This window comes from Trematosphaeria pertusa, assembly GCF_010094035.1.
Source record: "Trematosphaeria pertusa strain CBS 122368 unplaced genomic scaffold BU26scaffold_7, whole genome shotgun sequence".
Classification (NCBI taxonomy): domain Eukaryota; kingdom Fungi; phylum Ascomycota; class Dothideomycetes; order Pleosporales; family Trematosphaeriaceae; genus Trematosphaeria; species Trematosphaeria pertusa.
This window is the reverse complement of record NW_022987218.1, coordinates 107,189-127,554: the sequence shown is the minus strand read 5'-3', so window position 1 is coordinate 127,554 and position 20,366 is coordinate 107,189. Positions and strand designations below refer to the sequence as shown.

The 20,366-nt window shown below is 56.9% G+C and overlaps 8 protein-coding genes across 8 annotated transcripts; 3 read left to right on the top strand and 5 right to left on the bottom strand.

Annotated features, from left to right (window-relative positions):
• Nucleotides 1-431: 431 nt before the first annotated feature.
• On the bottom strand, nucleotides 432-2,191 carry BU26DRAFT_302716 (uncharacterized protein). Its single transcript, XM_033821809.1, has 2 exons — nucleotides 808-2,191; nucleotides 432-759 (listed from the first exon to the last, which is right to left on the bottom strand). The coding sequence occupies exons 1-2, from the start codon at nucleotides 1,770-1,772 to the stop codon at nucleotides 474-476; spliced, it is 1,251 nt and encodes a 416-aa protein (XP_033683641.1). The 5' UTR covers nucleotides 1,773-2,191; the 3' UTR covers nucleotides 432-473.
• Nucleotides 2,192-2,610: 419 nt separating this feature from the next.
• BU26DRAFT_483525 (uncharacterized protein) lies at nucleotides 2,611-6,529 on the bottom strand (the record flags this gene model as incomplete). Its single annotated transcript, XM_033825816.1, has 19 exons — nucleotides 6,393-6,529; nucleotides 6,134-6,268; nucleotides 5,597-6,047; nucleotides 5,468-5,549; nucleotides 5,076-5,308; nucleotides 4,991-5,027; nucleotides 4,809-4,939; nucleotides 4,595-4,615; nucleotides 4,487-4,535; nucleotides 4,374-4,429; nucleotides 4,289-4,318; nucleotides 4,212-4,229; nucleotides 4,116-4,132; nucleotides 4,038-4,065; nucleotides 3,913-3,987; nucleotides 3,496-3,530; nucleotides 3,411-3,432; nucleotides 3,232-3,300; nucleotides 2,611-3,111 (listed from the first exon to the last, which is right to left on the bottom strand). The coding sequence occupies exons 1-19, from the start codon at nucleotides 6,491-6,493 to the stop codon at nucleotides 2,611-2,613; spliced, it is 2,091 nt and encodes a 696-aa protein (XP_033683640.1). The 5' UTR covers nucleotides 6,494-6,529.
• Nucleotides 6,530-6,552: 23 nt separating this feature from the next.
• On the top strand, nucleotides 6,553-7,452 carry BU26DRAFT_303069 (uncharacterized protein). Its single transcript, XM_033821810.1, has one exon. It carries the CDS (start codon nucleotides 6,697-6,699, stop codon nucleotides 7,267-7,269), a length of 573 nt encoding a protein of 190 aa, XP_033683639.1. The 5' UTR covers nucleotides 6,553-6,696; the 3' UTR covers nucleotides 7,270-7,452.
• Nucleotides 7,453-8,888: 1,436 nt separating this feature from the next.
• On the top strand, nucleotides 8,889-10,462 carry BU26DRAFT_302674 (uncharacterized protein). The gene is made up of 3 exons (XM_033821808.1): nucleotides 8,889-8,988; nucleotides 9,241-10,179; nucleotides 10,203-10,462. Exons 2-3 carry the CDS (start codon nucleotides 9,277-9,279, stop codon nucleotides 10,203-10,205), a joined length of 906 nt encoding a protein of 301 aa, XP_033683638.1. The 5' UTR covers nucleotides 8,889-8,988; nucleotides 9,241-9,276; the 3' UTR covers nucleotides 10,206-10,462.
• Nucleotides 10,463-10,719: 257 nt separating this feature from the next.
• On the bottom strand, nucleotides 10,720-11,295 carry BU26DRAFT_427298 (uncharacterized protein; the record flags this gene model as incomplete). Its single annotated transcript, XM_033823723.1, has 1 exon — nucleotides 10,720-11,295. The coding sequence occupies one exon, from the start codon at nucleotides 11,293-11,295 to the stop codon at nucleotides 10,720-10,722; it is 576 nt and encodes a 191-aa protein (XP_033683637.1).
• A 278-nt stretch (nucleotides 11,296-11,573) lies between these two features.
• BU26DRAFT_302638 (sister chromatid cohesion protein-like protein Dcc1) lies at nucleotides 11,574-12,897 on the bottom strand. The gene is made up of 2 exons (XM_033821807.1): nucleotides 12,668-12,897; nucleotides 11,574-12,615 (listed from the first exon to the last, which is right to left on the bottom strand). The coding sequence occupies exons 1-2, from the start codon at nucleotides 12,787-12,789 to the stop codon at nucleotides 11,700-11,702; spliced, it is 1,038 nt and encodes a 345-aa protein (XP_033683636.1). The 5' UTR covers nucleotides 12,790-12,897; the 3' UTR covers nucleotides 11,574-11,699.
• Nucleotides 12,898-12,943: 46 nt separating this feature from the next.
• Nucleotides 12,944-18,233, top strand: BU26DRAFT_518851 (uncharacterized protein). Its single transcript, XM_033828907.1, has one exon. The coding sequence runs from the start codon at nucleotides 13,256-13,258 to the stop codon at nucleotides 17,828-17,830; it is 4,575 nt and encodes a 1,524-aa protein (XP_033683635.1). The 5' UTR covers nucleotides 12,944-13,255; the 3' UTR covers nucleotides 17,831-18,233.
• Nucleotides 18,234-20,350, bottom strand: BU26DRAFT_456158 (T-complex protein 1 subunit alpha). The gene is made up of 3 exons (XM_033824903.1): nucleotides 20,276-20,350; nucleotides 18,950-20,223; nucleotides 18,234-18,894 (listed from the first exon to the last, which is right to left on the bottom strand). Exons 1-3 carry the CDS (start codon nucleotides 20,316-20,318, stop codon nucleotides 18,499-18,501), a joined length of 1,713 nt encoding a protein of 570 aa, XP_033683634.1. The 5' UTR covers nucleotides 20,319-20,350; the 3' UTR covers nucleotides 18,234-18,498.
• Nucleotides 20,351-20,366: the final 16 nt, after the last annotated feature.

Here is a 20,366-nt window from a genome sequence, read left to right as displayed (position 1 = left end):
GCGCGGTTGCACACGAAGACGTTAGGGCGGCCTGAGCTGAGCTGCCCCCCCCCTTCCACTCTCCCTCCGTGGGGCTGTCGCACCCCGGCTGCCCGTTGCGCCAGACCCGTCGTTTGCAAATCACCCATGCTTCCCCGGCCGTCAGACTCCAGGGCTCGCGGCCAGACAACGGTCCGAATATGGAAGGGAAGGCGAAATTGTATTCGTGCGAATCTATAGCCAACGCGCCCCATGCAGAACGCAGAACCTCTGAGTCGCCCCAGGAGCCGTCTATCACGCCCGGCACCTCCGGGACGTCCACAACGCCGAAAATGCTCGTTTCCGTCAGACGCCAGAACCCAACAAACTCCAGCTTTGGACCCCATTGCTGCGCTGCGTGCCTGCAGCTGATACACACACCACGTACACGCCCAACAACTCTCCGGAAATGCTCCGGAAATGACCCCTCCCGCCCAATAGCCACCCATCCACGCTTAGAGGCCGTGCGACGTCGCCCCGAAGCTGTCCTCCCGGAAAAGGGGAGAGCGCGTGTCGTATGCGCCCACGCCTTGGTGGTGATGTGGTCTTGTTGCAAAGAAGTCTTGTGCGGCCTCCGCCGACTGATAGCCCACGGGCACGGGCGTGCTCGAGTACATGTCCGGCCGCGGCGAGTGATAGTAGGGCATCTGTGGTACAGGCGCCGTCCGCATCGACCGTGTGCGTGAAAGCAGGTTCGGGTCCGACAGCTCGTTGCGCTTGGGGCAGCCGTCCTCCTCGTGTCTGTGTACAAGTGAGCTAGAGCCTGTGTGCAACGCAGCTAGTACTGACCTTCGGAGCGTGTCCTTTCGTGAGAATGTCGCAGTGCATCTGCAGCATTTGAAGTCCTTTGCCTTCTTGTGCACGCTCGTGCAGTGTCGGTGCAGGTCCGTCTTGCGCACAAACTTCTTGTCGCAGTCTCTGTACATGCAAGGGTGGTCCTTGGGCCGCTGCGGATTGTGCGTGTGCATGTGCGTCTTCTGGTTGTAGCTTCTGATGAAGCCCCTGCCGCAGATGTCGCAAGAGTATTTCGCCTCCTCCGCGGGAATCTTTTGTCTTCGACGCCGGACGCGTGGCGTAACACCAGGCCGGCCGTCGTCATCTTGCGAGCTCTTTGGGCGCCCTTCGTGCGGCAGTTGCTGGGAATGTCGGTGCTCGTAGCTTCCACTGGGCGTGGACTCAAATTTCGTCATTGGGGACGTGCCGTATGACTGTTCGTACGCAAACATGCCGGTGGCAGTGAGCCGCTCCGGCGCAACCGTGCCCGGTGGAGACTCCTCGTCGGTCGCCCACTCGGATCCCTCGAGCTTGACGGGTGGGAAGCCGTGTTCGGAGCCGTCGCCTGAGAAAATGGACATCTCTCGGGTGGAAGAGGAGAGCGAGGATCGGTGGGATGGCTGATACGCGCCCCAGGGTAGCGGTGACCTCGACACCGGGTGGTCATAGGCTCCTGAAGTCCATGGATCTACAATTGGGTCGGGGACGAGTGGTGAGGTGCCAGTGGAGAGGTGGGCCCAGGCTTCTGTAGGCTGAGGTGAGGGGGGGTAAAGGACGGAGCTCGTCGGTGGCCCCGACGCGGGGAACGGCTGGGAGTAGCTGTAAAGCCCGAGACCGTCGGGCGGATACTTGGAAGGCTCAGAAACAGAATCGCTCCGAGCAGGTGAGGGGTACGCTGGTGACTGGAGCAAAGACGCGGAGCGGAGAGCCTGCTGGTAGGGCGAATTGAAGGGCGGCGTGGGCTGGTCCCGGGAAGACATGGTAGACAAGTATGAAAGAAAGGAATGCAGTCGGATGGGCGTGGATGCTGGATTGAAGGGCGAAGGCGGCGGGAGTGGAATATGAAGACGTGGAGGGGAGTGGCTAGCGGTAGTGGATCGCAGGGCGTACAAGGGCGGAATATATCTGGCGGATGCAGGGCAGGGCAGCCTCAGTCGATCCAAATTGAGATGTCGGTTTGCAGTGCTGCGGCGGTGTGGCCGCGAGTAGCAGTCAACGGGTCCATACCATCGGTACTTGACAGCGTGAGGCAGACTCGGAGATTGTCCTCAGAGCAAGACGCTAAGACCGACCTGGAGAGCTCCAGGCGCCTGCCGCCGCGCCTGTTCGCTGTTCGCACATGGGGCCGTGTTTCGCAGAGGGCTGATATGCACAGCTAGCAGGGGGCGTCTGCTTGAGGGCAGCCGACCGGGATCCCCGGTCTAGCTGCGAGTGGCGTGCGAACTGCATCCGAGCTCTCGGGAACGCCAGCGGGCCGAAGACAAATCAGAGACGCCCCGGCCGCCAACTTAGGCGCAAGACGACGGTGAGACTGGCACCCCCTGTGCCATGGGGCATAACGACCAAAGTCCCCATTTGGGCTAACCCAGTCCCGCCCGCGCCAATTACTCAGGTGTCAATCTTTCGTTCATTTGCTATGCTGGCATTGCTGGCATTGCTGGAGCCTGTGAGACACCAACACCACTCCGCACGCGCGCCAATTTCACCGTCCCGTCGAGCAGAGGATAAACACGATCTGCCTCAGTTTTACCGGGCTTGAATAGGTCAAGCTCCTTCCCTTGCGTGCTCCTGTGCGCGGACGGCTGGAAGCGCCGGCCGTCAAGCGGCCCTGCTCGCTTCGCGCTCTTGGAGCTGCGAGACCATGGCCGTGAGCTGCTCGACCTGCGATGTGAGCTTAAGGACCAACGACTTTAGCTGTGGGTCCGCGTCGCCTGGGCCAGTCCTGGTCTGAGGCCGACTTGCCTGGTGCGCTCTGCCTGCCGTTCGGCCATTTCCTTCCGCAGACGCCTGCAAGCCTGCCGCTAACGGTCTCGCTGGCTGAATCCATGACCGGGAAGACGTCTTCATGATCGGTGTCTCAGGCCCGCTCATGGAGAGCATGCCCGAGTTGGGCTTCCGGGAACCAACAAGCCGCTCGTAAGCCCATATCGCGCCGACGAAGGGCAGATGAGTTGCTTTGAGCAGCACAATGCGAGCACTCCTTAGCCGCTCTGAAGGTAGGATAAGCCGGAATGGGCGGAGAAGAAGCGGAATCAGATTCTGAAAGCCCGTATCAGCCTCGTGTCCATTCGGAGAAGCGGGCAGTGTGGTGTGCGAATGCTTTTGCGGGGAGTAGGAGCATCAGGGCGTCTCCGCCATGAGTACGCCTGGGCGGTACATTGAGGCTTGCATAGGAAACAGCGACTCTTCTGGCAGTGCCGGCTCCCATCTCACCAGCACATCGTTCTGGGCACTAGAGCGGAAACGCAGAAGTGGTTGGCTCAACGACCCTTTTCCGTCCAATGGAGGCTATGTTGGCCCAAAACGATTGAAGAAGCCGGCGCTTAATGCCGTTTCAAGGAGCCGAAAATAGACTAGAACTTACCAAGGGAGGAAGATAATATGTCAGGCGATTTGACGACGAGGCTTCCAGGACATACACTGAGTAGCTAGATCAAGCCGCGGTCAGTTGTGATACGTGAGGCGCTTGTCGCGATGACCTACATGAAGAGATACTCGTCACGTGCATGATCGAGAACCTATCTTTTCAGTTAGCGCCATTCGAAAACGAGCTCTGTTCCAAGGTTCGAAGAGGAGCAGCATCGAGTGCACACCGCAACCTCGTTGACAATGTTGCGGTAGCGGTCGGCCGGAGTAGTCCGAAATGCGCATATCGGATGCGAGAAAGGAGAGCTTGCTAGACCGACAACTAGCCGGAGAGAAAATAGCGAGTGACGATAGACACACGATTAAGTGATGACGGCGAGGCTGAGGCTGAAGACGAGGCGGTGCACTCCAGGCTTGGCTTGCAGGCAAGAAGCGACGCCGCACCAAAATGCGACGCGGATAGCCAATCGATTTTGCAGACAGGGGCATTTCTTTAGAGCGTGCAGCAGCGGTCAGAGAAATGGCTCATCTTACCTTGCTCAAGCTGTTCGACAGCAGGGAGATGAGAGATGTGATGAGGAGAATGTTGGTTAGTGCGACGAAGACCAACTGCCGTTTCGGTCAGCAGACTGCACAGGTATGCACGTGCTACAGCATACCATTACGGGTGGGCCGAAGTACGGTGATCTGACGGCATTAGTCGGCGAACAACTTGCTCCTTTGGCCGCAGTACATACATTTCCTGGGCGACGTCCTAAGCAGCGATACTGCCGTTAGTGACGATGTTGGTGAGGGCGGCGGAGCCATCCCAAGCTCACAGATTCAGCACTTACAAATCCAAGATAGGAAGACTATGGGAGGTGTTAGCACGTTGGACTTATGTTTAGAACTCTAGCACAGCCTCACTCACTCCAAAAAACACTTTCACCAAGATCCAGGACTACACGAACGTCAGCGGACGGCTATGGCCTGTCGCTCCGTCGCGGTCAACGCACCATTTCTTTAGGCGTATACGTCCCTCTGGCAAGCAGTACGAACGTGGTCAGGAAGCCTGCCATGCAACGTTGTAAGCTGAACTCCGGCAGTGGCTGAAACGGGCAGACCCTACCCAGATACAAGATCACGACAAGCGACAAAAACTTGACGAAGTCTTTGGTCTACCGGGATCGGCCGTCAGCGTCGATCAGCCTGAGTCGGCTTTCGAAACAATACTGACCATCTCTTTGAGACATGGAATCTGTCCATAGTTAGCCACTAGGAAAACGCCAGGTGAGCGTTGGGATAACGGGCAGTGATCCTGTGCCGCAATTGCGCGGCTCGGGTATGCCGCACCCGTGCCGCAGCGATATTCTGCTAGCAGAGAAGGGTAGCGATTGCGAGGCTTTACAGGCTGAAAATCATACACGTGGTATGTTCTGACATCGACTCACCAGGGTTCCAAAATAGGGATTGAGACTGAGGAGGGAGAAGATCCGCGGAACAAGGAAGAGCGCTTCGAGCCCTAAGACGTCGTATGCAAGGTCAATGGTACTGCTGGAGGCTGTGGTCAGACCGACGATCCCTGGCAAACGTGTCAGTACTCTCCGTAAGATGCTATAGGCTTGGTACTTACTCAGTGCGCAGAATACCATCCCCACGACCACGATGCTCTATTGAAGAGTCAGCAGTAACTGGCTTGCTTAGCTCGGAATCCGTACAATATCCCAGGCCCACCAAAAATCAGATGCGTAGAAGCTGGTCTGACCCGCGTCGATCCAGTCGCCGAATTCATCGTAAGCAAAGCCCGCAATCCAAATGTACAGGAGAATTTCCGTTGGCGTGACACGGGAGAAATTTCGATGCACCAGGACTGCGTAATACAGCCCTAAGAATACGCCGAAAAAGGCCGTCTCGAAGATCTTTAGATACCTGGGTACCCGAAGTCGGCAGACTGTCAAGGGCCTCGAGTCAGCAGTGGTTGAAGACGGGAGAATTGTGCAAGACGCGACTTGCGACTTCTTCGAGCTGCAATCCGATCTTCTCGACTATGCCTGACCGGCGTTTATAGTCGACAATGTGAAAAGGAACAGGCTGTGTTGAGTGGACTTACACGGATCGGCTCGTCTCCGATTGTACAGCTTAGGGCACTTCACCGAATTGACACTGAGAGACTCCCAGAACACGATGTCGCCCTGGAACAGTCAAGATGATGCTTGCAAATGATACTAAAGGTACGCACCCTCCACAGTCCGTTGATGATCTTTTGCACAGGCCGCTGGCTGAGGAACTTCTTGCTGTCCGAGACTGTCGCAATCTCCAGCGCGCTGAGGTTCTCGAACTGCACAGAAAATTCATCCGAGCGAGCACTGCTTGTGATAGCACCGGCGCTTACGCTATCGGTTCCGAAGTAGGAAGATTGACGACCGCCCCCTCGCAGCAGAGGCGCCTCCTCGCTCACCTGATGCGAACCGCCGTTGTGCTGCCTATGGCGCGACTGCTCTGTGTCCGAGACTTCATCGCTTGGCGACGGGATAGGGGGCAGCTCATAGAGCAGGAAGTCGATGGTCTCCCTCTCGGTAAGGTTCGTCAGGAACTGCCAAGCCACGAACTCACACGCATATCCTCGAGCTTCGTTCACGCCGGGTTCGTCGCTAGACTCCTCGAGCGCCGAGAAATGAGCCTTTAGAGCCCTACACGAACGATGAGCACGACTCTCTATGTATATCGTTCGACCTGTTGTGGACTCGACTCGCGGTGGAGAGACAGAGGGACGTACAGCAACGCGGAGACAATGGCGGGGTGATGCGTATTATCTGCCAGATAAAATATCAAGGGGTTCAGAACGCGACCGAAAGGCAGGGTTCGGAGTTCCTCGAAGGTGTGCGGGAGAGTGATGGCTTCGGAGAAATAGCTAGGTGCGTGTCAGCGCGAAGAGCCCAATGCGTCTTCTTCAACTTCTTCAACGCCTCGGGGCCCTTAGGTAAGGCAATAGAAGGCAGGGTATCCGCACGCAGCGGGAGATGTCCGCAACTCACAAAGACAGCTTCCTAACGAGCTCCCCAAAGTCCTCCTGGTCGGCGATGCGAGGGACCTCCGGGTGGTCAGTCGGCCAACGTGGCGTGGAAGGCTGAGACATTATACGCGTTTGAGGTCAATTGCAGCCCTGGAGCCATTGAGGATTGCAGTGGCTGGCAGGAGAAGAAAATCGGACAGGAAATTGTCGCGTCCTGCTGGGTTGGGGATGCGGAGTATTATGTAATGGATCGATGACGTTTCAACCTCAACTGTCCTTGCGAGAGCCTCCAGTGAACTGGACACTCTTTGATTGCCTCTTCTCTCATGACACTGACTATGGCCCATGACGCAGATTTCTGCGGTGATCGGCTGCGGCTGGCGGCTTTTCTGCGAGCTGTGGAGAACCTGCCGCAGCGGCCAGCGCGTTTCCGTCGGCCTGTGGACGGTGACGCCCAGATCCAGGCGACGAAGCAGGCTTCACCTGCCCAGCATGATCAAACCCGGGCGATTGCGTCGCTTTCAAGTCCGGCATCGACAGCCCCACAGCAGAAATTATCAGCGTTCGATGCAGCGGACTCCCGCTTGACGGCGTCAACTGCATCTGCAGAGGGCACCCGCACAATTGCTCTTCCAGTTACGCCAGATGCGGATTGTCATGCTCAACCTAGCGTAAACATCGACGAGGATGACAGCACCGTCCCTCATCGGCGGTCTGACCCACTGCTGCTCTTGCGGAAAGGGTCACGGAAGAGTGTTAAGGTTTCTCATTCGAGGCGAAGAGCAGCAAACCTGAACGCCGGGCTTTCTGGCACTCGGAAAAGGAGACGGCTACCTGTCAAAGGGCTCGCACTAGTACGAACCACGACAGAAGACGGCCTGCCCCAACCGAGTGTATGAAGCTCCTCGCTCAATGGAACCTGCTTTGTAGCGAAATGCTGACGGCTACGAAACCTAGGACGCCGAAACAGCGTTTATAATTCCAGTTACGGACACTGATCCCATCGAAGATAGCCAGACGGTCTCGCCCAGCTTAAGGCATACCGAAAAGCGGGGCAGAGGGAATCCGAACGTTCCTACTGCCAGCTTCAAAGTCTTGTATGGTCCTCGATGCATTCGAAAGGCTGGCTCTCCCGGAACCTGGGCTCGGGCCCGGCTGACTATCTCCCCACATTCCGCTCATTTGCAAGGAAGGAGCCATCGCAAGAAACAGGTCGGCTTGGAAGCAGTCTCTGACGGATTCGTGGGTGCTGAGTTTGCCCTTCCGATGAGGCCCAAGAAACAAGTGAAAAAGAAGGAAAGGGAGAGGAAGACCGAAACACCTCCTGAAGGCGGTCTAGAGCTCAGTGAGGGTTTCCTTCCAAAGAACCCGACCCCAGGAGACGCACCAGGACTGAGCCACGGAGTCGCCAGTGGTTTTCAGCTGCGGCTTCCACAGACTCCAGCCAACATCGACCACGGTATAAACAGTGTTACTCCGTCCATCACAGCCGTTTCAGCCTCTACTCAAATGGCAGCGGACTCCCGAAGGCCAGTTGAGAACCCGCCGTATCCAGCCGATTATGCTGTCTTCAATCAATTATCTAGCATTACGGCTCCCGCAAGACGGGACTCCGACTCTGAGAGTTCCTCCTTATCCGATGAAGAATTGGAGGAACAGAGTGACCCCAATGGTTCAGTCCGCTCCGATGGTACAGCGCGCACAAACGGGTCTCATAATTCTGGCTTCACTCCGTCGGCCTGCACTCAGGTTCCGACGCATGCTGACGGTGTGGGCTACTTCAACGATGCTGTGCATTATCTAAGTCATACGGCTGTCGAAGATGAGTTCTGGACGCAGTATGGCGGACTGGAGTGAAGGGAGCGTTATGGAGGCTGGCGCAGACAAGAGCGCAACGCACCAGCCAAAACATCCCGTTGGCACGCTGCTGGGAAAGGCTAGTGGGCAAGCGTAGCCGTTGTATGCACAATATGAAGCAACGTGTAGACCATAGTTCAGTATCCTAAGCTGTTCCCTTCGCCATTGCTCGTTCTTACCTTGCGGGCTGCACAAGGGGGAGGCGTGCGCTGACGTGTCGCTCACTGGACAACCTCACCGCAGTCCGCGAATTATGCGCATCATCTTGCGGACTCGTATTCATCCTCTATCCGCGCTCTTCATCGAAGTAGCACTCTCCTGACCCTCGCATGTGCCCCTCGGCCATGCAATACAGTCGGCGTGCCGAAACGCCGATGGTTCTCGCATTGCGTCTCGCTTTCGCTTTTCGGCGAGGCTGGCACCGCCGACCGAGTTGCCGACATCGTGGAAACGATGCTTGTCACACGCAGTTTACCAAAGATTTTCTGTTTCAACGCGGCCGTGGTCCCGTGCTGTTGCTTTAGGGGAGTTTTTACGGTCGGGGGTGAGACATATAATGGACACGTGCCTGGGTGAGGGTGGTGTGACGTTACGAGGTGACGATCTAAAGCGATCTTGAAAGAGCCACGAACGGCGACTCTTGCACTCAACGTGTCTTTGATCCTGAGGTATCGAGAACTCGACTTCATGGCCTCTTCAGGCAGTGCGCCTCATGGCGGGATGGCCGGCATGGTGAGGGCCCCTAAGCCTCCCTTCTCTGAGTATACCCATCCTTCCGCGTATACTACTGCGATGCAGCTCCCACTCTGCCTTGAGACTTGCCACCGGGGAGTCTAGCATGGTGGGGGAGAGCGTAACCTTTACTTAGGTTAGACGCTCTCTCCGACGCCATGGGTTTGGCAATAGGTCAAGTGCAGGGGTTCGCCTTCACCCAGCCCAACTGTATACGCCAACATGGACTTCAAGAGAGCCGATGGCAGATTACCCACTCAGATCCCGCTAACGATGCTCAGATTAGTCAAGGCCCGCCATACCGACCCGCAATATGGATGCTCGGCGGAATCCCCTCCAAGAAAGTCGACATCCCAGTTACGGCCGTCTTCCTCGCCCTCTACATCGTCGGCGGGGCAATCCATCTAGCCATCTTCCTCTTGAACAAGAAGCGCGGCCACAAGTTTCTGTTCAGCCTCTTCATCTTCATTTTCTGCTTGGCCCGCATTGTCACTACTAGTCTACGCATTGCCACCATCTCCAAGCCCACCAACATCGATCTCGCCATCGCTGCTTCAGTGTTCGTCGCAGCAGGCATCCTCATCCTCTTCATCATCAACCTAATCTGGTCCCAGCGCGTTCTGCGCTCTCTGCACCCTCGCTTCGGCTGGCATACTGCTATCTCGACCCTGTTTAGAGTCGCATACGTCCTCATCGCTCTCACGCTAGCCATTGTTATCACGGCAACCGTCCAGATGTTCTTCACGCTGAGACCTCGGACGCGGACTATCGACCGCGATCTACAGCTCTATGCTGGGACGTTCTTCACCATTATTTCCTTCCTGCCCATCCCAATCGTCCTCATAGCTCTGGCGGCACCACGCAAATCCAAGCCTGAGAAATTCGGCAAGGGCCGTTTCCGCACAAAGATCTGGATCCTCCTTATCGGCACAACGCTCTGCTGCCTTGGCGCCGCCTTCCGCTGTGGCACTTCGTGGATAAAGCCAGTTCCCCTGGTGCGGCCCATGCCGGATTACTACTCCAAGGCTTGCTTCTATATCTTTGTTTTCACTGTGGAGATCCTGGTTGTGTATCTCTATGCGATAATGCGTGTAGATCTGCGCTTCCATATTCCCGACGGGGCGAAGGGGCCGGGGAGCTATGAGGCTAGCTTGCGCGTGGGGAGTACGAGTGGCGACGTGGAGGCGAAGCAGGCGCAAGAGACGGCAGCGGAAGGGAAGGTGAGCGAGGAGGGTCCGGGAAGTAGGCCGAGGGAGCAGGAGAAGAAACCGTGGGAGAAGCTTATGAGCCGGCGTCGGCAGTGAGCGTTCAACATCACTAGAGGGATCACACGCATAATTATGAGAGGAAACCGGGGAAACGGAGATGCGATGGCTTGATCCACGGATGCCGATTGTCGTGACCTGGTGCTAGGATTCAGGAAGGGGCAGGAAGACTCCATGAAGGTGGCTTGCGAGGTTTTTCCTTTCTTTCCTTTACTTTTATGAAGCACATTTCCAAGCGAGGGAGTTGTGGGGTCTGGCGAAGCACAGGGTGGAGCAAGAAGTGAATCGGAAGTATATGATATCCCACGACTGTTTTTCAGTCTCTACAACCAATTGAATTACGCCTTTCCGTCGGCTTACTCGGTCCTGGAAAGTACGGAGTAGTGGCGCCTCAAAGGAGGCCGAAGGCTTTCTAGCTCGCGGTTAGCAAGGATAAAATTGTCACCGTAGGGAAAGCTGGGATCCCGTAGTCCGAATCTTAAGACCGCGCACCTCTCACATGGGCAACATCCTCATCTCCTCCAAGCTCCAATACTTCCTCATATTCTCCGCTCTCAACTGCCTCACCTCATCATCCAAATGACTCCAAAGAACATTCCCGAACCCGTCCAACACGCCTTTCAACTCTATCAATCTCAATTCCCTCTCGCCCACCCTACACTCCCCCAAATACTCCTCTAGCTTTTCTAGCCCCCTATGGATCTCCTTGTGCTGGCTCAGCAGCTCGAGCTCCTTCTTAAAAGCTGGCATCTTCTTCGCAAGCACCGGGAAGATGTGCTGTTCCTCGATGGTGTGGTGCATGGTGAGATGGTGGCAGAATTGCTCGCCGAGGGCGAGGAACTGCTTTATTGACATGCCGCTAGGGCGCTTATTGTTCTCGCAGGCGGTCGTCAGCGTGGTCCAGGTTTGCCGGAAGTGATTGTGGTAGTAGTCCATATGCTCAGCCATGCGGTTGTATTGACGGAATTCGGAAGGGGTGAGCTTGGGGAGGGGCTTTTCTTCCGGCTTGTCTTCTAGTGGGCATGGTGGGTGGAGCGCTGCGGGCGCGGCTTCAGATTCTGCGTCTACCATGGCTTGGAAGGGAGCGCGCAATTTCGGGTTGAACACAGTGAAGGCTCGAAGCCGGTGGCGTTGAAGACGCGTTTGAAAGGCGAGTGGAGTGGCGAGTCGCGGATGAAGGCCGCGGCGGATAGATACCAAAATCAGAACTAGATTACCACTCATGCATGCTCAAATGCAGAAAGACTCCAGGCTTCAATGCTCAAAAAGGCGAAATGTTTTCTAAGGTCGTTCGGATTCGGTCTCGCGGTCTTGTATGCAGCTGAGTTCAGCCACTGGGCGCTTACCAAGCCCGGAAAGCGCGTCTTCCGACATCCGATCCGACGCGCAAAGGAATAGTCACATGACCGCGCATTCCCAGGGTTGGTCGTTTCTCCCACCCAACCCGCATCCGGATCACACAACTCTTCTTCAGCTCATTTCTTTCGATTTTTGCCGAATCTCTCGTGCCATTTTCCTGTTGAAGAAACTGGTTTGGGCGTCGTAATTTCAGCATTGGTGGCTGCGGCAGTCTTGCTCTTTGCGCGGATTGTGCTGGAGGAGGGCAAGTCATATGCGCCCGCGATGGTCTTGAGCTCTGCATCGGTCCGCCATGCTTCGGGTAGGCTGTCTTTCCATGCATCGAGGAAGTCAGCAGTAAGATAGTCGGCACCTCCATGCTTTGCTTCCAACAATGTCTTGCCAACGAATGAGACTGCCTTCGTCCGGTCAAGGGAGGACCATGGGCCGGTCGTGTCCTGGTCGTCTTTGGCAAGACGTCTGAAGATAGCCGGGGCAAGTGTTGCCGGATACCCTTCCTCCTCGACCAACTGTGCCAGATGGTCTGTCTGGAACTGGCTTTCGAGCCTCACACCCTCGGCGAGTGCAGCAGCGTTGAGGGAACTCCAGACGTGCGAAAGAGTGCTCGCAGATGGCCGATAGGAGCTTCCAGCCAATTCGAACGCTACCAGCTCGTTCCATGCCTGCTCGCACTGGCCGTCTGACAGCGCAATATCGGCGAATATGCTCGCCTTGCTCTTATGATTCTCTGTTGCGTCCACTTCCCCACCGACGACATGGTATATCGGCAACAGTTCCTCCAAGGAAGAGGCAGCAGCGCCATCAGCTGGATGCAGCTCTAGCGTCGCAGTACAGGAGGCAATCACGCGTGTCGTCGGGACCGATGGCTCACTGGCGTGGCTCTCGAGCGCGGGCTGGGTGACGAAGAGGGAGTTGGACGTCTGCACCTGACGCAGCTGGAAAGTTTTGTCCTGTGTGCAGAGCACGGCATACGCGGCCTTGGGGTTTGGCGTGCCAGAGGGCGCGGAGGGCGCCTGGGATTTGATGGAGAGTCTAGTGATGCACGTCAGGACGGTATCCTCGCAGAGACGGGACGGCAGCGTACGCAGGCGGGTTCGGGGCTTCGAGCAGCTCGGCGATTTCTGGCGGGAGCTCAACCAGGCGGAACTGCTGCAGCTCGTGGGCGACGGAAAGGGGCACGCCGCGCTCGTCCTGCTGTGTCGCCATGTGAAGTGTGTTCTGTCTGTGGGGTCGCTGTCTTTCACGCGACGCCGAACGCGCTCGGGCGGCCTGCAAGGGCGTCTGCACCGGTCCGGCCTCTCCAGGAACATACAGTACCTACCATTCACACCGGGAGACCCCAGCATTGCGCCGTCGCACTGTCGCACCGTCGCACGTTTCAATTCGACGTGCAGCAGCAGCGCCTGGCCCGCAGGCAAGCGGCCCTGCTTCGGCGCCGGCAGGACCCTCCGCCTAGCTTGCGGCTTGTTTACATCTGCACGAAGCTGCACCGCACGTCGCTCACTCGACACTCGACACTCGACACTCGCCGCGCACACGCATGGCCTGCGAACGCTGCTTTGCTCGCCGCCGCCGCCTCTCTGCCATGCCATTGCGGCTGCTTCGGTTCTTCTAGTCGGGCTCAGCTCCTTCATCGTCCGCCCTCGTCACTCGTGTCCGCGCAATTGGCACCATGGTCGTCATCAAACCGGAGCCGGCAGCGCTGTCTGCCAACGACTTGTCGCTGTTCTATACCACCGACGAGCTTCTGTCCAGCTCGCCCGTCCTCGTCTTCTATGGCCCGACCGCGACCACCACCCAGGCGACCCACTCGCGCATCCAGGCCCACGTCTTCACCCCGGCCGGCCTCCAGAACTTCGCCCGTCTGATCATTTCGCCGACGGCTGCGTTCTACAACGCCGTGACGTGCCTTCCGCGCGAAGAGCAGGGCGACGAGATATGCCGGGGCCTCGCCTTCAGTCTGTACAAGTACTATGTCGAGCTGCCGGCCGAGGTCAAGAGCGCCTGGGAGAAGCAGTACAGCTCCATGAGCCGCCTGCCGTCGGCACCGAAGCTTTTCTCCGAGTCCCACGCGGCCATGGTCGCTGCACGCATGGTGAAGATCCAGAACGCCGAAGACGTAATAATTGATGTGCGACATGCGCTGGGGGAGCAGACTCTGTCATGGCTGGATCTGGACGTTGTTCTGCCGCAGGGGAGCATTCAGAAGCTGGACAATGCACGGGAGTCGGCACAATTCGACGAGTCAGAGGATGATGTGCTTCAACAGCGATATGGCCCGTATGGCCCCCTTGTGAAGCTGTTCGGAGAGACGGCCTTTATACCCACGTCGAAACTGCGACGAGCTCCCTCCAAACCCACCGGCCTCAACCGCTCACAGTCTTTCTCGAGGAAGCACAAGGAGAATCTCAGGCGGGAGATGTGCGAGCTCCTCGACACCGAGGAGAACTACGTCAGCAAGGTCCACGAGCTAGTCAACAGTGTGGCCGTCGACTTCCGTCAGAAGGCGAAGCTCAAGAGCTTTTCGAGCACAAGCCCGAGCGAGCAGGCTCTAAAAGGGCTATTTCCTCCGAGCTTGGATAAGATACTCGACGTCAACTCCAAGTTCCTGGACGCCATACGTAACGTCCTTGAAGAGACAGAAAACGATGCGATTCAGGACATCGAGCAGGCCGCAGACGACGTTTTCGTCGCGCCTCTACGGGGACAGAAAGACCCATCAGACGTCACCGGGGCTTTAGCAGTGGCTAAGGCTCTTGTAGAGTGGTTTCCGCAGTTCGGTGATTGCTACACTGACTATATGGCGGCGCACGCAGATTTCTCGCAGCTGCTCAAAAGCTTCATGAAGGATAACACCTCAAGCTTTTCCAAGCGCGTCTATGAGACAGGAGAACAGCGCCTCATGTCCATGCTCATCGAGCCTGTCCAGCGCCTCCCCCGCTACAACCTCTACATCGACAATATTGTCAAGCAGCTTCCTATCCGACACCCGGCAATCAAGACCTTCCTCAAGGCGAGGGATATCGTCTCGGAGATCTGCTCGCGCGATGGACCATCAGCACAGCAGATCAAAGTCTTTGACCGCTTGCGCAAGCTGGTTTTCTCCTGGCCACCTACGTTGAACCCGCAAGGCCGGCTAATAACCACCATCGACTTTGTGGAACTCTCAGCTCCTTATCATGGAGAGCTACATGGTCCTTCGACAACTGCCGGCATTTTCCTTGTCTTCGCGGACTCCCTAGTCATGCTGCACAAGCCGAATAGCTGCACGACGACTGCTCGTAGTCTAATGGCCGACCTGGACAATCCGCGATTCGCCGAGACCTTTTCCGGCTCTGCGGAGCTCATCTTCCACCAGCAACTCAAGCTCGCTGACGTTTTTCTCAGCGAGCATTCAGAGGGAAGCATACTCCAGCTACTCTCGCCCACGCCTTCCTCGAGCCAGCCGGGACGGCCGAGAAGCCGAGACCGCCAGAACATAGGCACCCGGATGTTCTACCTCCAGGGAGCGTACGAGGGTAAAGCGCACAGGTGTGTCGAAGAGGTTACCAAGGCGAAGGTTGAGGGTCGATATCCCGAAGCGGAGCGAGAAAGCCAGACATGGGAAGTTCGCAGCGTATTTGGCGACCTCAACCTCTATTCTGCTATCTCCGAGGACACTGGAGGACAGTCTGTTGAGGGTCGGAGAGAGCCAGCCAAGGTCCGGATCATGGTCGAGGCATCGAAATTCCCGCAGCCCGTACGAGTTGGAGACTACGGCATCGAGCTGACGATATCCGTATCCGTCCTGGAGGGTGGCTTCTACCTCCTCGACATTGCTGGCGTTAACGGCTATGCTACGCGAGACAAGCTGACTAGCGTCGAGTTTCTGCCAGTGCTGACGAAGCGGCTTGGAAATTTCTTCCAGCTGCGCAACAACATCAAGAATCCTGCATTGACCGATGCTTACCTCTTCCGCAACCAACAGATTCTGAAGTCACTCAAACTCCGGCTTGAGGATGGTGGAGACGGTCAGGATAGCAAGAGCCGGCCACACTCACCTGTCAAGATGCTCTCGAATCTGTTCGGTGGCAGCGTGGGCAAAGAGGGCGGGACTAAGAAGCTCCAGCGAAATCCAGCTTCTTTGGGTGATATTCCTCGGATGGCGCCTCCTCTACAACCCCCTCCATCTCGTACCCACAGCCGAGATGGCGAGATGTCTCGTCCAACCTCTTCCAGCAAGACCATTGGTTTCAACGGCAATACCGCACGCTTGGACTCGCCCGCTAGGCTGGAGGAGACTCTCGCAACCTTGATTCTAGCGCTCCATGCTCGTAAAGGGAACATCGTGGGACGATCTATCCGGGCAAGGGCCGTCGCAGATGAACTCGCAGTCAACGAGGTCTATAACTCCCTGCTGGAGAATCCTTCCAACCTGGATCTCGCCTCGCAGTCCTCCGTCGACGTTCTGTTTGCGGCTTTCGAAAAGTTCCTCAACGTCGCGTGGCGGGAGAAGATGGGTCCTGTTCTCTCTCCCGCCACGCTTGTGTCGTTGCAGATGAAATCAGACAGCATGTATCCCGGCGAGTTTGAGGATTTCTTCCGGACGACGTTCCATGAGCTGGCGCCCCAGAACCAGCGATCGCTGCGCGCAATCATCAAGCTACTCGCTGAGCTGCTCGATGGCATGGGCAACGACGGAGACCGTGGTATCTTGACTGCTGCGTTTGCAGAGATTGTCGTCACCGAAGGCAACGCGAATGACTACATCTCCCTGATTGACCGCTTCATCCAAGACATTGATGCGCTCTTCCCAGCTCAGCAGAGTGGCGTCAACACGCCCAATTACGGTTCCGTGGACTCAAAGGGTCGATCCACTGTTGCCGGGTCGATGACCTCAAACACCTCGTTGAGGAAACGCTTCGGCTTCGGCACTCTTACCAGGGAGAACAGCAAATCTGAGAATGAGTCTAAAGTCGGTTCACTGTGGCGCTCTTTGAGCAAGAACAGCCACGGAGCAGAGAGTCAACCGCCCAGTGTATCGAAAGCTGGGCCTGCCTCCCTTGGCCGTTCTAACTCTACAGACACCAACGTTCGCGCCTCACCCAAGCGACCGGTGTCCCGGGACCGTCCTACGGTGCTGGGCGCGTTCGCCTTCGAGGGCCAGCAGAGTCCGGGCCGCTCATTCTTGGGTGCACTGGGCACAATTGGAGAGGTACCGTCTACTGCTGGACCTCCCCGCAAAAAGCGACGCTCTTCATTGAGTGACCTCAAAACTTTGCAGGATGCTGACGATGCGCCCACGTGGTCTTCGCAGACTCCTCGTACTCCTCGTAGACCTGAGTCGTCGCAACCTAATGCCCGGCAGACGAGCGCTTCGCCGCGGACGCCATCTCGTACTACGCCATCGCCGATAAAGCACTCGTCCATCCCTACGCCCACGCGTCTGGGATCACCTATGCGGAAGGAGAACTCACCCGCCAATGCACTAGAGCGTGTAGGCACCGTCCGTCCAAAGTCGATGACTGCGAAGCCAGAAGCTAAGGAAGAGGTTACCATCAAGTCCTACAGTCCGTCCAAGAAGCGAACGGAGTCTGTCTCCGGCATTCCCACCCTCAAGGCTACCCACAGTGGTCTATCTGAGCGCCCAATATCTGGCAACACGGTCAAGCTCCCACCGTCGACGCCGCGCTCGCCAACCAAAGCTAGCAGCTCAGCCAGCCCGCCGAAGAAGCTCAAGATGCAGAGCCCACAGAAGCTGCGGGAGCGTCTCCAGACCCAGCAGCGCGACATTGAAACCGCATCCAAAGATCTCCAGAGCGAGCTCAGCGCCATCGGCCACGAGCTCTCGTTCCAGCGCACCCCACGTCTGACGACGCAATCATCCGCGCCACCCTCCCTCTCCGACCCCAAATCCCTCGAAAGCCGCGTTGCACTCCTCGAGAAACACCTCAAGACAACGCTCGAATCACTCTCCACCCGCACATCCGCCATCGCGCAGGATGTCAGCACTTCCCTCCAAGTCAGCGAGTCCCGCGCGAAGCACCTGGATCAACTATACCGTGACATGAACGCGGAGAACGAGGCGCTGTACGCACGCTTTAACGAGGAGCTGGAGAAGGTGGAGCGCAGTGTGCGGAAGGGCAGGGGCAATGAGGAGTTGGATCGCAGGATGAAGGCGAGCGAGGAGGAGGCGACCAGGTTACGGAAGGAGAATGCGCGGTTGAAGAGAGAGGTTGCAGGGTTGAAGGCCCAGCTTAGGGAGTAGGTGCGCGCCCCAACGCGCTACACTCGCTCCTCTTTTTCCTTATGGGATGAGGTGATTCCTTGAGGGGGTCTGTTGACGCGGCATAGGGCGCTCGAGCGAGCAGCTTTACCCGCGGGTATGAGCGCGGGAGTCGTGTTGGCGGTTCACGAGTGTCACACTTGCATAATTACGGCGTTCATGGCGGCTTTTAGGCGGATTCGCACGACGGCGGACGTCATCGGGGGCGTTATGGTGGATATCTTGATTGGCATCGGGATGCTGATCTTCTTTTCCTTCTTGATGCTACTAGGCTGTGTCCTGTTGCTGATCGAGCGCTTGAGGGACGAGTTTTTGGCTAGGGACGATGGGCTTAACGGGTAATGACCTTGTCTCGATTGGAGATGTGAATATATACTATGTGCATACTTATTAGTCGTGCTTCTAAGAACGTGTTGGGCTGAGTTGTGTCAGGTCTCCAAGAGTTGAAGGATGCTGGATCGGAGGTCCACTGGCCAGAAGGGCTACAGATAATTTTGGAGCGGTGCCGCTCACCGCTCAGACGGACTTCCCAGGTGGGTATAAGCTACTCTACTGATTTGACGAGTATGTTACACTCTAGGGTCTCCTGATGCCCGTTCTGTAGGTACCTGTTAGTCCCTATACATCCCAACAGCGCTCTACCATCACCCCTAATGCCCATGGCCGTCGTCCTCTCCACCACCCCTCTCCTCCGGATCCAGCTTGATCATGGTATCAATGCGCATAATCGCCACGCACGCTTCAACCGCACTCTTCAACTGCTTCACCTTGCTCATGCTAGGCTCCAGCACGCCCGCCTTCAAGCAGTCGTGCACCTTGCCGTTTACCAAGTCCAAGCCGTAGTTCTTGTAGTTCTTGGATCGCGCAAGTTGCTTGGCGTGCTCGGGAGTGGAAGGATCAGAGGGTGTGCGTTGCGAAAGGGCATGTCGGGAGCGCAGGTGCGCGACAAGCTCGGTAGCGTCTTTTGCGGCGTTTATGGCGAGGGTTTTGGGGATGGCGAGGAGCGAAGTTGCGAAGGCGGCGATGGCGAGTTGTTCGCGGGAGCCCTGCAGATAGAATTAGATTTGGTTCAGGGACAGTATTGTAACGGCTAGTAATTACCACTGATGTTGCCCACTCTTCGAGATAGATGTGCAGAGCAGTCTCCACGGCTCCTCCTCCAGGAACAACGCGGCCGCTCTCGAGAGTGCGTTTCACCGCCGAAAGGGCGTCATGTACTGATCGCTCCATCTCATCCAGTGCGTAGTCGTTCGCTCCACGCAGGATGATAGAGGCAGACGAGTGGGCTTTGGTTCCCTTGACCAAAATACACTCGTCGTCCGAGATGCGTTCCTGCACCACCTCCTCCGCTGAGCCCAGATATGCCGGCTCAAATTTCTCGTCGCCGTTTAAATCAGAGAGCGTGCTGACCAGCGTAGCTCCGGTGGCCTTTGCTATCCTCCGCAGATCCTCCTTCTTACATCTCCGCACCGCGATGGCGCCTTTTTCGACGAAATGTTTCAGGCACATGTCGTCAATGCCCTTGGTCGTCAGCACGACGTTGGCGCCTGCTTTCAGGATCATCTCTATCCGGTCGATGACGATCCCGGACTCTCGCTCTCGGATCTTCTCCAGCTGCTCTGGGTCATCGATCGTAATGTGGACGCCCAGCTTCATCCGTTCTTTCTGTAGGTTGATGTCTAAGCATGCAATCTTTGCGTCCGTGACGCGCGTCTTCATGGCTTGTGAGGCAATGGTGCAGTTCAGAGCGTATCCCTTGACTAATACCGACTCGGTGACACCTTTTCCATGCGCCTTCAGGATGTTTACGGCCTTGACGGGGTATTTGACCTCGTTCTTGTTGTTGGTCGACTTGACGGACAGCATTGCGTCAACCACCATGTTAGCGAAGAAATCCGAGTCCGACCCGATGATCTTGCTCGACATGGACGTCTTCGCGATGTTTATAAGCGGCTCGCGGCCTAGCGAGTCTACCCTTGTGCTGATATTTTCGTTCATGTACTTCACCGCTTCCCTCAGCGCCAGCCTGTAGCCCGTGATGATGGTGGTGGGATGTATCTTGTTCTTCATAAGCTCGTTCGCCCGTCGCAACAGCTCCGCTGCTATTATTACGACCGATGTGGTTCCGTCCCCGACCTCTTTGTCCTGCTGCTGCGCCAGGTCGACGAGGATCTTGCCGGCGGGGTGCTCGACGTCGAGCAAGCTGAGGATGGTCGCGCCGTCGTTGGTGACCGTCACGTCGCCGATATCGTCCACCATCATCTTATCGAGGCCTGAGGGGCCAAAGGAGGATTTCACGACATTGGCGATTGCTTGGGTCGCGAGGACATTCTGGTCGCGGATGTCCTGGCCGCTGATTTTCTGTCCGCCGAGGACTGCGATTTACGTTAGCTGGATCCCCGAAAGCTGGAAGCTTAAGGGGCTTACATAGAGTCCCTGCATTGCGTTGCTGCTCGAAAATCCCTGCCATGGTGCCGTGTCTAGCTGTTTGTTTCTGTTGTCTGTTGCCTTTGGGCGA